The sequence below is a fragment of the Diplodia corticola genome, assembly GCF_001883845.1.
Source record: "Diplodia corticola strain CBS 112549 chromosome Unknown scaffold37, whole genome shotgun sequence".
Taxonomy (NCBI): Eukaryota; Fungi; Ascomycota; class Dothideomycetes; order Botryosphaeriales; family Botryosphaeriaceae; genus Diplodia; species Diplodia corticola.
This window is the reverse complement of record NW_017971516.1, coordinates 481,213-494,726: the sequence shown is the minus strand read 5'-3', so window position 1 is coordinate 494,726 and position 13,514 is coordinate 481,213. Positions and strand designations below refer to the sequence as shown.

Sequence of the window (13,514 nt, the reverse complement as noted above, 5' to 3'; positions counted from 1 at the left end):
ACAGGGGATGATTGGAGTATGTGCTACCCATATCACAGAGCCAATGGTATAAGAGATGATGCACAATATTATACACCTCGTGGTAGAGCGGAAAGTCGGTTTGCTACACTGTTCATAGTAACGCTCTACTATGCTAGTAGGCGTAACGAAATTGATGAATGGACACATCGGTCAGGCCACCGCATACAACTTGTGACATTTCCGACATCTCATCAGTGCAAAGACTCGGTGATCCATACTCACGGTCCCGCCTCTTGTTTTCCAAGACACACAAGCCGTAGTACAAACCACCTGTAGTCGCCATCACTGCAAAGCAGCACAGCATGGCACCCATGCCGAGATTATAGTGTGGCGCCTGGCCTTCCAAGAAGAAATGGGGCCCCACGATATTGCCGATCGCTTTTACATGTCAGCGAAAACAACGAAATCGACCTGGGTAGCGCATAATGCTTACCATAAAACGCTGCGGCAGAAACGGAGACGAAGCTCTTCTTTGTCGTACCCACGACGTTAGAGGACTGAAGACTCAACACCATAACCCAGGGGACATTCCAAAACCCCATGAGGTAGACACCGGCAAGAGAAGCATGACGATGGGCAACCGGATCGAGAACCTTAACCGTGGCGGCGCCGGCCATGGCAACGCAGCTCGCCAAGACCCAGAATACGCATCTGAGGTTGGGCACCCAGAACGTAATTGCTGTCAGGATTGCCTGCGCTACCATGGCGATGGCCGCTTGTGGGGTGGCCATCAAGACCGTTTTAGCCCTGGAGAAACCGTAGCCTGAGATTATCAGCGGGTTGAATTGCGTGATACCGGCATTCGTGATGGCCTGCGTGATGAAGAACGTTGAGATGCACCAGTACTTCGGATCTCTCAATGCTTCCAGGATTTGTCTCCATTTCATGCCATTGTGAGATGCATCTTCGGTCTGGCTCATCGCGACTCTGCGCACTGCAATGCGTCTCTCCTCCTCGGTCAGGAACCAGGCCGTAGAGGGAGAGTTTGGTAAAGCTATGAACATGAGCAATCCCATGCTGATGGTGGCGGAACCGTAGATGAGGAAAATGTACTGCGGCAGTATCAGCAGTTTCTGGCCTTCAATTAAGTGAAGAGTGGTCAAACTTACCCTCCATGTTGACAGTGGACCGCCGATGTTTCCAATGGCGTAACTAAGAATGCCAGTGAATGTTCCAGCAAAGGTGTTTGCCCAGAGAGCCGTCCGCAAAGGCTGCTCCTCGCGACGATACCATGCAGAGTTGATGAAAAGAAGACAGGGAAGCATAGCCGCCTCAAAGGCACCTTGCAGAAATCGGAGGGCTGCAAGACCGGCGAAGCTGTGGCATGCGGCTAGTAGGGAGAAGCAAGTGCCCATGGCACAAAAACAAGCTCCCATGTATTTTCCCACCGGGAACTTGGAAATGATCCACAAGTTTGGAAACTCCATGAAGAGATACCCAAAGTAAAATGTACTCCCAAGCCAACTGTAAAGTTGGTTATGCAGATGCGTGTCGTCGACCAATCCGTAGACTGCAGCGTAGGGAAGGACGTTCTGGCAACGCTCGTCAGCATCATACACCGGCAAAATCTTCTTCCCTTTCGAGTGGATAGACTTCATCAAGGAATGCCAGCGTCATGCCAAAAGTCACGACCGGCATAATCACGAGGTCGATCTTCCATAGAACTCTTCGGCTTCTCGGAGCGTCGAGCTCGTCAGGGATTCCCCCCTTGCAGGATGAGTCCGAAATGGCGATGGTCGCATCATCGGGCACCTTCTCGCGGTCAGGCGTGACACTTTCCATGGTGAAAACAAAGGGAAATGGCCCGATTTGGAGATTTTATTTCGATCGGACCTCCTACCCGGATATATATGTTCGAGAGGCAAGTCTCTCTAACCAGCCTTCTCCGGATGTGAGGTTGCAATCCAGGATCTGCAGACATTCCGACAACGCATGACGCCGCAAGATATGTCAGTTGTCATACCCACTGAACCTTAACCCAATTAAAGCTTCTCGAAAATCTACCAGTAATAATGGCAATGGCAAAAGAAGGACATCCCTTGAGAACTCCTGCATAGATACTTTACTCTTCAAGGTAAGCTGAATGCGTAGAGATACAACAGTGGTAGCGACACTTGTTGCACTGGAAGCCAAGAATTTGCTTAGCGGATGTCTTTTACGCAAGGTCCAGCCACCTGAAGCTCGTGCGGTCATCGACGAAATCTCGAAAGCGAAGATAATGCCCGGAATGCGTCATCCCCCAAAGTTCCTTGTATACCAGGGTCATGTCAAGCAGCCCATCTGCACTTTGCAAGGCAGCCATGTGCATGGTTGGGCGAGCATCTGAGCCACAGGAGCCGTAGAAGAATGTGTGGCCGGGTATGACAGCAAGTGGCGGCGCCGGTAAGTAGTACCCTGTTGGTTTCAACGGCATCCATATGCCGTTTCCCAGCCAACGCCAAACTGTGCTCTGCGGCGGAGACGCTTCCGCTATTGATAGAAGGACGACGGGCGCTCAGTACAACCCGGAATCCACATTGAGATTGGGTTGTCATGGTACCACCTACAGTCTGAAACCTGTTCCCTTTGCTCAGGCAGAATTGACCAATTGGCTAGAACTCTTACCGTAAATCTGAATCTGCTACGCACACCCGATGGGATCCGCCAACCTCCATCGCCTCCCCCCACGAGTCAGATTCCGCCAAGCTTATCAGCTGCCAGGGCCATGCGAGGCGACGCTGATCCAAGGCCGTACGTATACTGCCATGAGAAGGACTGAAGCCAATGAGATTCTGAGTCTTTCTAAGCCACGAGATGGAGTATTCTAAAAGATGATGAAACTGATGAAGGCGCGCGCGATGATCAGGCTCGATGCCATCATCCACGCCCTCGTCATCCCTCTCTAGTAGCATTCCACCACGTGTTTTCCAAGGTGGCTGGAGGAGCACAAAACCTGGTCCAGAAGATGGTGGAGAAGATCGCATGACCACTCTAAACAGCAGCTTCGTCGACGATGTAGACCACTGCCCGGATCCTTGGTTTCGGAAACACCCGACAGGGAATTTCCCAAGCCCATTCGCCTATGTGAACGCCCCTCGCCTACCGGTCCTGCCCCCGCCAGCATTCTTCTCCCTTGGCGGATCAGGGAGAATGCTCTTTTCTCAGTCAAGCAAGACAGTGGTAGGATGCAGGGAGCGGTTGTGGTGGCGGATGGGGGAGAGGATGCACAACAACAAAGTGACCTTGCCCGCAGCCTCCCTCTTCTTCTTAGTCTTCTCTACTCTACGTGACCCGGCGCACTCTTTTCATAGCTGCTACTACCAACAGTCCGGCGTTAATGCGTGAGTACGTGCCTGAGAGGAGGGACGAATAACACAGGGAGTTACAATATCTCGTTACTCGTAGGATATGGAATGGTAGATGTGTGAAGAAAAGACATAGAACTTTTCCCTGTCCAAGCAAATTGAGATGGGAAGCTCGTACTAACGACAAGACAAGATTCTACAGCTTCGATGCGACGCCTCGGTGTGTCGGCCGATTGTACTCGCTCTCGTCGCGAAATCGATAGACGACGTTCTCCATCTTGCTCTCAGGAAACACGTACAGCCATTGCAGCTCGCTCTGCTCACCACAGAACACACCGTGTTCTGCATCCCCGGGGATCCAGACAACGGTGTCCTTTACCACCCTCTGCCTTTCCCCCTCAATTTCCACCTCGCCGGTACCAGAGAGGATATAGTAGATCTCGGCTTGTTTGTGTCGATGCAGAGCGAGTGACCCGTTCGGAGGACAGGTTGCGATACCGGTGGTGAGCGAATCAGTTGGCGTGTTAGGAGCGGACAGTAGAGTATGCCAGGTAGTGGTTCCGCGAGTTGGCTCGGCAAATGAGGACGGTTGGTTTTGCAGAACTGGTCCGGATGGAAGGAAAACTGGCTTTTGAGGTGATTCGGACATGGTGGAGAAGATGGTGGATAAAGGTGAGATGGGAGGCGACAGATGGTTTTAAGATGGGCCAGTAGCCAAAAGTCATTGCTACTCGACCGTGGACTGTTCTTCCCCACTGGGTATGTACACGCTTTGCGTGACGTCACTTGCTTCAATTCAGGAGTCCTGTCGGCACGGTGGGCAATGACCCCGCACCCCGCCCCCGATAGCCTTATCCATCACCACCAACTAACATCTGTCGTGCATTGATGACGTCATCAAACATTCTCCCACTCTTGCACATGCGCCAATGTCTGCATTTGAACTTATTACTTCCGGAAATGGGGATCAACATGAAGCTCTTGGCTCTTTCCTTCTGTTCTATTTACTAAACTAGTTGGTCTACGGCATAGACCGTGAGATGGTCCCAGTAATTACCAAATATAGTTATGTCGGAGTAGTGTTTCCCTTGGGGGGACCGATCCTTCTGACCTAGCAAGTCACCCTACAGCAGCCTGTTCTGGTAAACCTCGGCATACCTCCCCACCGCCTCCTTAGCATCTGTCAACGCCCCCAACCCCACCCTCGGCTGCACGCTATACAAATCCTCTGTCTTGTAATCAAACACACTCAGAACGTTCCGCATAAACGGCACCCCCATGATACTATCCGCAAATGTCCTGCTCCACGTGCCCAGCGCCGACTTGCACATCACCGTCCCATTGACAACACCATGATCACTCGGGATAATGAGATCAAGCGGATCGACGGCGAACCAGCGGTCGTCACCGTGGTATTTGAGTTCCAGAAGCTGCGGGATGCTGCAGTCAAAGAAGACGGCGTATCCGTCCTGCACGATGGTCGGGCCGTGGAAGAGGGCGGCGACGGCGGTGAATTCTTGGTAGCGGAGGAGGATCGTCTGCGCGCCCGAGTCGAAGAGGGAGAGATAGCGGCCTTCGGCGTCAATGGCTGCGGTGGATAGCGTCAGTGATGGCTCGTGGGAGATGGCATTGGGGCAGGGCAGAGCTTACAGCTCCGCGTGAGGTTGATCTCGACGCCGTTCATGCGCACGCCGAGCAGCTGGGAGGTCCAGGACTGCGGTGAGAGACGGCCGTCTTCGTAGCCGTAGCTGCGGTTTCGGGTTGTCAGCTGCTCAGTTCATATTGCGGGTCTGTGACGGCGGGCGGAAGCCTACTTTGGCGTGTCAATGATGTCGTTGTAAGAAATGTCTCCGATGGTGGCAACGTCCTCGATGGCGCCAAATGTCAATTTACCGGTCGTGGGGGAAGCGGGATCGCCCAGCCGCGGCAACGTCAGTGACATGACAGGCTTTTCCAAGAGGCCTTTTGTAATCATGGCCTCGACCGGGGGAAGGCGCTCGAAGAAGTAGTAATTGCGAGAGACGTTGCGTGGGGCGAGACCGAAGATTCCGCCAAAGGAACCGTTTTGGAACTCGCCCTGACCAGCATAAAAGAGGAGAGCTGCTTCTGTTAGACCACAAACGGAAAGATGCGGGAGAGGTTGAAGCCTACGGGTGGCCAGATCAGGGACCGTAACGCCTCCAAAATCCACTGGCATGATGGACTGGTTGCCAATAACGCCGGCAACGCCGACGACGGTTCCAAATGTCTCATTTGCAATGATTGTGGTTTGGTTCTATAGGGCTCTGTCAGCACTGTGCAAACAAACAAGAGCCGAGAAAGGTCATTGGTCATACGTCGATCTGGTAAACGGGGCTGCGGTAGCATCCACTAGTTGAGTTGGTCGTGCTGCATTGATTTGACCCAACGAAAAGATCCCCTGAAGCGGTGTCAATGAGGACCGGAATGGTCTGACCATTAAAATCAAGGTTGGCGACGTAGTATTGGTCATCGTGCCTGTTGGACGGAATCGAAATGTCAACGACGCCGACCTTGCCGTTCCCACCCACTGTGGGAAGGGCCAAGGACAGACATGATGTCAGGAGGCTGGCCAAAGACAACAGAACAAAGAAAGTCATGGTGGGCATGGCTTCAGATTCTGATCGAGCAAGAAAACAAACAATGGAGCGGGTGCACTTTATCCAGTCGATGAGCACTATATTTATCTCTCACGCTTGTTTGGATCGTCGGGCTACGAAATACGAGGTGCAGGGTATGTACGAAGCAATTAACCGAGAAGGGAAGGTCCGTTCGCGTTGGAAACGAAGTCAAAGTGGGGATTTCCAGGGATCCCATCACAATAATGCCATGTCTCTTCGACGTATCCATCCATGATCACCGTTCAATGCGAAGCTGCCATCCCATTTTAAGGTGATGTCCGCTGATCTTTGCCTCTACTATAAATCCGCGAGGGCAAAGATGCGCCCGAGAGTTCAAGTACGGTCTCAATGGACTGGCGTCACAGCACCTCCATATCTTCGATCACACGAGCGGACTTCTGAACACGAGCATCGGCTGGCTGGTCGGCAGATTTGTTTTGTACACCGAGGTTTCTGGCTGAGCTCCGCTGCTTTCATCGTCAAGACAGCATGTTGACGCTGAGTTTGTCGATGATCTCCATGCGGAGTTTTCACTTGACGTGGAAACAAACGCGCATACTGCGAGAATCAAGAATGGCTAATGAATGGTGAACGGACATTAACACGGTTCCTAGATTCCAGAGTCTGCAACGCTTGACGACGTACTCGTGCGGATGAGTATTTGTCCTGTTCTCTTTCTGCTCAAACCTCATCCGCTGTAGAAATGCATCTGTCAGAAGGAATACTCCCATCCTCATCAAGGACTGGCTGTGGACAAAGGTTTTGCGAGAAGTAGCAATCGTTTTCTTTAAATAACATCAGAGGTTCCGGATAGCGTATATCACGAAAGGATCGTTGCTAGATAACTGATGCCATAACTACAGGGATATGCCTCTATGACGAAGAAACTATCCAGACGCTCGAATAATGCAAACCGCTTTTTTTTTTCACTTCCCACGGAAGGAATAGCTACGGCCGTCACGCACCACTAATCCTTCCACATCATCGATTCACGCAACCTCTGTCTGCTAGCTGCTCACTCATTTCTGCACCGTAGCGAGCGCAATTCCTTGACAAACAAGACAGAAAAATAACAAATGGTTACAGGGAAGGGGACGCAAGTATGGCCAACCGAATAGCTTACGCTCTACTCTTTTCAATCATTTGACTGCAATTGCGTGGTGTCCGACCGATCCTACGGAGTAGACTCTCTTGTTGGGTTCAGCTACCTATCCCATTGACCAACCAGTCACTCTAAGCCTAGGACGTCACGTAGACGAGGAAGTTAGCCGGATTCGACGGGGCTGATCCGCCAGTGCATCATTTCACTTTGCCGCTGTCAGAGTGCTGCGCCACTTTGGTGTCTAAATTCACAGCCGTTCTTTCTCTTCACCGTAGAGCATTCATTGAAGCCGCACAGCACTCCGCTGCCTGGCGTTGGAAGCAACCGATGTGAAGTTTCTCTAGAGGGGAAGAACTTTAAACAGCACATCTTCAGTGAAGGGTATGCCCACAAGACTTGGCAATACTAAATAAGCTAAAATAACTTCACACATGCTCCTCGACAGCTTACTATCCTCATAACGTATGTACAAGGAGACACCGAGCCACTCCAACATAGCCCAACCACTCCTCCCAGTTCCGTTCTCGAAGGCGCTGCAACCCAATACCTGGCCCCACCCCCGCATCCCTCCGAGAACGCAAGCCAAAACCCGCTCACTCAAACCTCAATAAAGTCCCAAATCATCTCATCAGCCTCCCAATTCTCAATAACCGCCAACTTGTCCACCCAGTCCACCTCCTTCACCCCGACAGGCCTCAGCGACCACCAATGATCCATCAGCAAAACACTTCCCGCTCCCCTCTCCCTCAAGCGAAACCGCTCCCACCCCTGATGCCACCCCGCAACGCAACACATCCTCAAACCGAAATCGCGGCCCAGAACCGCCCCTGACACCCCGTTCCGGAATCCCAGCCAGCCGGCGGTTTCGACGCACTCCCACTGCGACGCGCGGCCGTCGGGCGGGGAGAGGATGACGTCGCCGCCGCGCAGGGTTATGACGTGCCCGGACGAGGTGTCTCTGATCATGAAAGTGCGGCCGGGGTGGGGTCTTGGCAAGGCCGGCGGTTGTTGGATCGCAGGAAGGTGGCGGTCGTCGTCGGGGTCGTCGTCGAGGCCGCTGGCGACGCTTTCTGGGGGGGTTGTGGCTGTGTAGGTGGTTGATTTGTCGTCGTCGTCATCGGCGGCGGCGGCGGCGTCGGCGGCGGCGGCGTCGTGCGCGAGTGGTGGGGCGGAGAAGCGGGTCATGGTGTGTGGGAGGGGTTAGATAAGTGTGCTGCCTCAGTGCTGTGCTGTTGAGGCCAGAGTTGACGGTTTGGGTGATTGGTGGGTTGGCAGGCAATGCCTGCGCGGATTGAAGGAGTCGAGGGGGGGTGCGAGAAGCGGGTGGATAGATTGGAGTAGTAGGTTAGACGAGGTTCGGAAGGGAAGACGAGTACAGGCATGCCGGCTATAAGTATTTTGCCATGCCAGACATTCAAGCAGTTCCTGTCGTGCTGTCGAGTAGCCGCCAGCAAACTACGCGCCCCCCTACAGACGTGAAACTAGCGGCTATATATGCAAGGGATGAGCAGGGGTCTGTTATCTATAAAAATGTTCCTGCAACGAGCCCGGCAAGGAGTCATACAAAGGAGGCGAAAAGTTGCGCCTCTCAAGTGGCGAAGGGACGAAGCGATTAGATCATGTCATTGAGATTGCACAACCCTTGCAGTGAATGTTCCATCAGCTGCGCTCTCATATATCCGCCGCATACCGCTGTTTTCGGTGAGCGGCGCAGCTAGCTAACTGTGCCACCGCAGATCAGCCACTGGGTGGGGAATCACGGTTCAAGTTTAAGCGCCAGGAGTGTGATGGCGCTAAAAACTATTTGCGGGTATTCTCCACCCAGTCGGGACCCTTACTACTGTCTCCATGAGTCTCGTTTGTTGGATCGACCTTCTCATCCAATAACGTGCGATCCATGACTTCGCAGATCGAATCCCCGCTTTCTACGCTGTTAAGAAGAAAAAAGTGCAATGACCGTCTTGATCGCTTTTCTATAGGCTTAAGTCAACTTTCGTCGCCGCTATAAGGTTGTTAGTCAGCTATGCGTAGTAGAAATGTCATTTAACTCCGTGGACGTACCTCCCGCTAGCACTTTGGTAGCCCGGATGGGGAAAACAAGACCAAGAAACCTTCCCACCCACCTCCTCAACCCTATCAATCGCAAGCAACCCCCAAGCCAGCAACACTACGCATATCCAGCCCTCCATCGGCGTCAGAGATTTGCAAGAAGCTACTGCACTGCGTCGCTCCTCCCCCCAGCAAACTTCCACCTCGGCCCCTCACCCACCCCCATCCCTCCCAACCTCAACTTTCCACCAACCTCTCCCCCCCGGCATGCATGCCTCCACACCGCCCCCAAAAGCGCTCCTCATCGCTACCAACAACACCACCCTCTCCGGCGGCCCCGTCGCAACCATCCCGCACATCGCGGTCAGCACCGGAACGGAAGCCGCTCATCTCAACGGTGGCGCAGATGCAATGATAATGAGACTTTGCGGTAACAGTTGGCTGTGGGCGGGTCGAGGGTGGGGTTTGTTATATTGACGGCGGCGAAGGTCGTGGCGTTTAAGACTGGCGGTCGGGAGGGCATGTATACGGCTAGATGGAGGGGATTGTTGTTGGCTCCGCGATGGTCGCGGCTGGGGCGGCGGGTGTGCCTGAGACTACTTTTACGGGGTGAAGCTTTGTGAAAGGTATCGCAGGGATTGAAGACAGTGGTTGCGCAGAGGAGACCATCACGGCTGGCAAGGATGCTGTTACTGCTGCTGGAGAGATGCTAAATTTCGGGCCTTGTGGGAGGGTTGTAGATGAAAGTACGGTTGCGTTTAGGGACGGGACACCAACAACAGCGAATGTCACTGTCACTATTAGTAGTCTTACCTACAAGTCGAAAGAGGGAGAAAATACAGTCGTGGCTGGGTCAGAGACATTGACGGTTGGGGGTTCAGCGACAACTGTCTCAGGAGCGATGAAAAGCCTGGAGTCAAGCTGCGTCTTTGTCGGCAGTGGAAGCACAGCTCGCACGGATTTCGGTGCTGGAGTTGGACGACGATACCAGTACAGCACACAGGAAGTGGGGGGGAGTAAGGTTTACAGCTACCACGGATTATGAACCATTGCAATTGACCACTGCTGCTGTGGAATTCGAATGAGTAACAGGAGAGTTTAGAAAATATAAGGTAATGCGCAGGCTACCTTCAAGACTGCTCAAAGCTAGGCATCCTGGACGTTACCATGTGCCAACTCTTCTTTCCGACCCGAAACAGAGCTCTCTCGGGCTCCTCATCCAGATTACTTGACACGACACTCTTAACGAGTACCAACCTTGTACCGTAATTCTCACCAGATCCGGTTCCCCTCTTAAACAGTGCTGGTGAGATTGTCAACTCAAACTCCACAGGGCTCGCCTTGTTGTCGATTGCTTCCATGGTAGACTCGTTGAATTGTTTGGACGTCCTCCTTTGTGTCCAAGCCACTTGGTAACCCCAAGAGCAGTAGAAAAAAGCTTTCTCACCGTGAAACTCCCTATCAAGCTGGATCGCTCGCGCCACAATTTTCTGAAGCTCTTGCTTGAAGCTCATTTCCCCTTCGCAGACGTAACGACCGAGCAAACCCTTGACTTTCTTGCATACAATCCTCACCGCATTGGAGCTATCCATCGGCTGCTCGGCGTAGAAGGTTTCCGTCGTCAAGGACATCCATGCTTGATATTTTCGAAAGCTTTCTTCGTTCTGACTGCTCGACGATGGATCTTCATATGCACAAATTAGTCACCCTCGTTGGCTCAAGAGGTCGGAGTGCTCCGAAACTTACTAGGTCGGTGTTCATTTCGCAGGTGGCGTAGAGCATTACAATCATTACCAGCCCACAGGAACCCGCCGTCGCGAACCTGTCCAAAGACAAGTTCCATAAAAACGCCCCATACGACAGCTTGGGCGATGTCAACACGCCTGGAGGGACTTCTGAGAAAATCCAAACAGTGGGACGTGTCTGTGAGTCGAATGATCTCGTAGGGAATGTCATCGCCCATGCGCAACGACAGCCGTGCTGCTTTCGACTTTGGCTTGCCTTGAAAGTGGCAGTCTGCCCAGTTTCGTACATCGTATTGGAGCCCCCACCAAGCTTTTCTGATGTACTCGTCGTCGACTTTGTTCCCTCGTGCTGCACGGAGTTCTCTCAGCTCTGCGGCTGCTTGCTTCCAAGCTTCGAGAATGCTCTCTTTCTCTCTCTCAATGTCTTCGTTTCGCTCTCTCTCCCGTTGTAGGTCTCGTCTGTATCGTTCCAGATCTTGGCGCATGCATTCGCCGTCCTGGAGCCTTTCGTTGAATAAGTTCAACTCTATCCCAGGTGACGTGTGTGTTGGCAAAGATGGCAAAGGTCTCTCGGTGATGTTGGGCGCGGGCAATTGTGGAGACGGGACCCTGGTTTGATGGCCTTGAGTCCGTTTCAACGATCCCGCTCGCTTGACTCGGTGGAGAAAAGAACTTCGGTGTTGATCCTGCTCAGTGGTAGTCGAAGCTACACTGTTTCTGCCGTAAGCAAGGCTGGTCTGGCTTTCACTGTCCAGTGTACCCTTCATCACCAACGCAGAATGAGCTGAAGATGATGTATAAGGCCTCGGTACCTCGGCAACCTTGCCGAATGCTGGGAGAGCTTCGTTTCTGAGGGTGCAATCCTGTCTCGGATAAGCTGAAGGTGTTGTATAAGGTACCACGGCCTGTGTGTTGTCAGTAGTAGGTGGCATGGGTTCATTATTGATGGTGCAGCTTGTTTCAAAAGCTGCGTTCTCTTGTGACAATTTGGGGTCGGCTTCAGGATCGTGTTGGTCCGGGCATGACCGGGGAGACATGATTTCGAGGTCGAACCAACAAGGCAGATCTTTTCCGTCAGTTGGGAAGCCGGACTGATCGTTCGCAATCACGAGTTAAATACGCCATATTGGGAACTGATTCGGCCACAGGCGACGCGCCAATGTATGACTCTTATCCAAGCATGCATGTGTTAAAATGGCAGCAGCTTGCGCTGATTCTCCGCCAGGCAGCAGGCAAGGCTATGGGATTTGACGCATGCAAGGCTGAGCGGCTTCGATCGCGCGACACGCATGGCTTACTGCTAAGCCTTGCTATGGCGTGGCGTGCTTAACGCACTCTCGCTTCACTTTCAAGCCACGGCGTATATCGATGCAACATCGGCCAGGATTTATGCTCGTATTGTTCTACTTGGAGTGGGGCTACATCCGGGTGGGGCCGTCGAGCACTCCTCATGTTTCCGGGCACTTTCACATGGAGAAGGCCGGAAGCATGTCGTCGAGACGATCGTCTACCCCAATTAGATAATGCTTGGTAACTTTGGCAATCACAAGAAACAGTTCTTGGAACATACAGCCCTAATACACACCAAGGAACGGAAGGAGATTCACGAAGATCGAGATCGACAAGCCAGCAACCGTCGCCAAAACCTGGAAGCCGCTTTTCCACATGGACTTCTTGACCTTTGCAATCTTCTCAGCTGCCTCAGAGTGAACATTCGTCTTGAGCTCTTCCAGATCCCTCTTCTCTCTCTTCATCTTCTTCAGCGTATCCCTCTTTTTCTCCTCGTATCTGATGCGCTCTTCTTGACGTCCCGCAGAATTCGCAATCGATATTTCTTTATCGAGTTCGTCAAGTTCTCTGGCCGTGATTTCAAGCTGATGCTTGACGTTGGGTAGAACCAGACGGCCAGCAGAAGTCTGTCCGAGCAGGCATCGCGAATCATCCAACTCGTTCTGCACCTGCAACACAACGTCCTCTTTAGCCAACAGCTGCATTATAAACCCTTCGGCCATGGGCGCGCTACCGTCGAAAGGCGCAATGGTTGATCCCCGGTCCTCCAGCGTATTCCAAAACTCCTCACGAAGTTGTTGCTGTCGCTTGCGCCCTTCCGACTCAGGTACTCGATCCCACATTGTGGTGAGCAGTATGACGTTTGAGAATGCCTGCTCGCCACAGATTTGCTGAAACATTTCGAAGTAGCGGACTGAGCTGCCGCGCATACGAACTTCGTTGATGGATTGGAGGTAGATGATTCCCTTCAACCGTATCCCGAGTTGATGTTGGGTGCTCAGGAAGCGGGTGATTTCATGAAGCACTTCGGCGTCAGACCGAACCGTATCGTCGAACCCTGGAGTGTCTACAATAGCCACGGACATGTCCTCGCCGACATCGCTGTATGCAATCTGGCAATGCTGTGTCTCTGCACGGTTCGAATCTCGTCAGTCGAATCCGCCCGCATGGAACCAAGGAGAGGGGAGGTTCCCTGGGTAAAAGAATCAGTAAATACCTGACCGCAGCCCAGACTGCTCTCTCGTAGCATTTTCCACTAACTTGTTGACAAAGTGACTCTTTCCAGCTCCTGTCACTCCCATGACTAGCACCATGCACTCTTCCCTGGGGCTGATCGTCGTCATAGCGAATTAGAAGAGGATACTTCCTTCAGAAGATAACTAGC

General features: G+C 52.6%; 6 protein-coding genes across 6 annotated transcripts; all 6 read right to left on the bottom strand.

The window, feature by feature from the left end:
* Positions 1-133: 133 nt before the first annotated feature.
* Positions 134-1,803, bottom strand: BKCO1_37000153 (major facilitator superfamily transporter; the record flags this gene model as incomplete). The annotated part of the gene is made up of 4 exons (XM_020275034.1): positions 134-399; positions 455-1,073; positions 1,131-1,553; positions 1,615-1,803. The coding sequence occupies 4 exons, from the start codon at positions 1,801-1,803 to the stop codon at positions 134-136; spliced, it is 1,497 nt and encodes a 498-aa protein (XP_020128824.1).
* A 1,698-nt stretch (positions 1,804-3,501) lies between these two features.
* BKCO1_37000152 (uncharacterized protein) lies at positions 3,502-3,954 on the bottom strand (the record flags this gene model as incomplete). The annotated part of the gene is made up of 1 exon (XM_020275033.1): positions 3,502-3,954. One exon carries the CDS (start codon positions 3,952-3,954, stop codon positions 3,502-3,504), a length of 453 nt encoding a protein of 150 aa, XP_020128823.1.
* Positions 3,955-4,429: 475 nt separating this feature from the next.
* On the bottom strand, positions 4,430-5,932 carry BKCO1_37000151 (acid protease; the record flags this gene model as incomplete). The annotated part of the gene is made up of 5 exons (XM_020275032.1): positions 4,430-4,893; positions 4,956-5,053; positions 5,120-5,405; positions 5,457-5,580; positions 5,642-5,932. 5 exons carry the CDS (start codon positions 5,930-5,932, stop codon positions 4,430-4,432), a joined length of 1,263 nt encoding a protein of 420 aa, XP_020128822.1.
* Positions 5,933-7,643: 1,711 nt separating this feature from the next.
* Positions 7,644-8,231, bottom strand: BKCO1_37000150 (dynamin family protein; the record flags this gene model as incomplete). Its single annotated transcript, XM_020275031.1, has 1 exon — positions 7,644-8,231. The coding sequence occupies one exon, from the start codon at positions 8,229-8,231 to the stop codon at positions 7,644-7,646; it is 588 nt and encodes a 195-aa protein (XP_020128821.1).
* A 1,994-nt stretch (positions 8,232-10,225) lies between these two features.
* On the bottom strand, positions 10,226-11,772 carry BKCO1_37000149 (uncharacterized protein; the record flags this gene model as incomplete). The annotated part of the gene is made up of 2 exons (XM_020275029.1): positions 10,226-10,779; positions 10,842-11,772. The coding sequence occupies 2 exons, from the start codon at positions 11,770-11,772 to the stop codon at positions 10,226-10,228; spliced, it is 1,485 nt and encodes a 494-aa protein (XP_020128925.1).
* A 642-nt stretch (positions 11,773-12,414) lies between these two features.
* BKCO1_37000148 (p-loop containing nucleoside triphosphate hydrolase protein) lies at positions 12,415-13,473 on the bottom strand (the record flags this gene model as incomplete). Its single annotated transcript, XM_020275028.1, has 3 exons — positions 12,415-13,242; positions 13,304-13,322; positions 13,391-13,473. 3 exons carry the CDS (start codon positions 13,471-13,473, stop codon positions 12,415-12,417), a joined length of 930 nt encoding a protein of 309 aa, XP_020128926.1.
* Between the last annotated feature and the right edge of the window lie 41 nt (positions 13,474-13,514).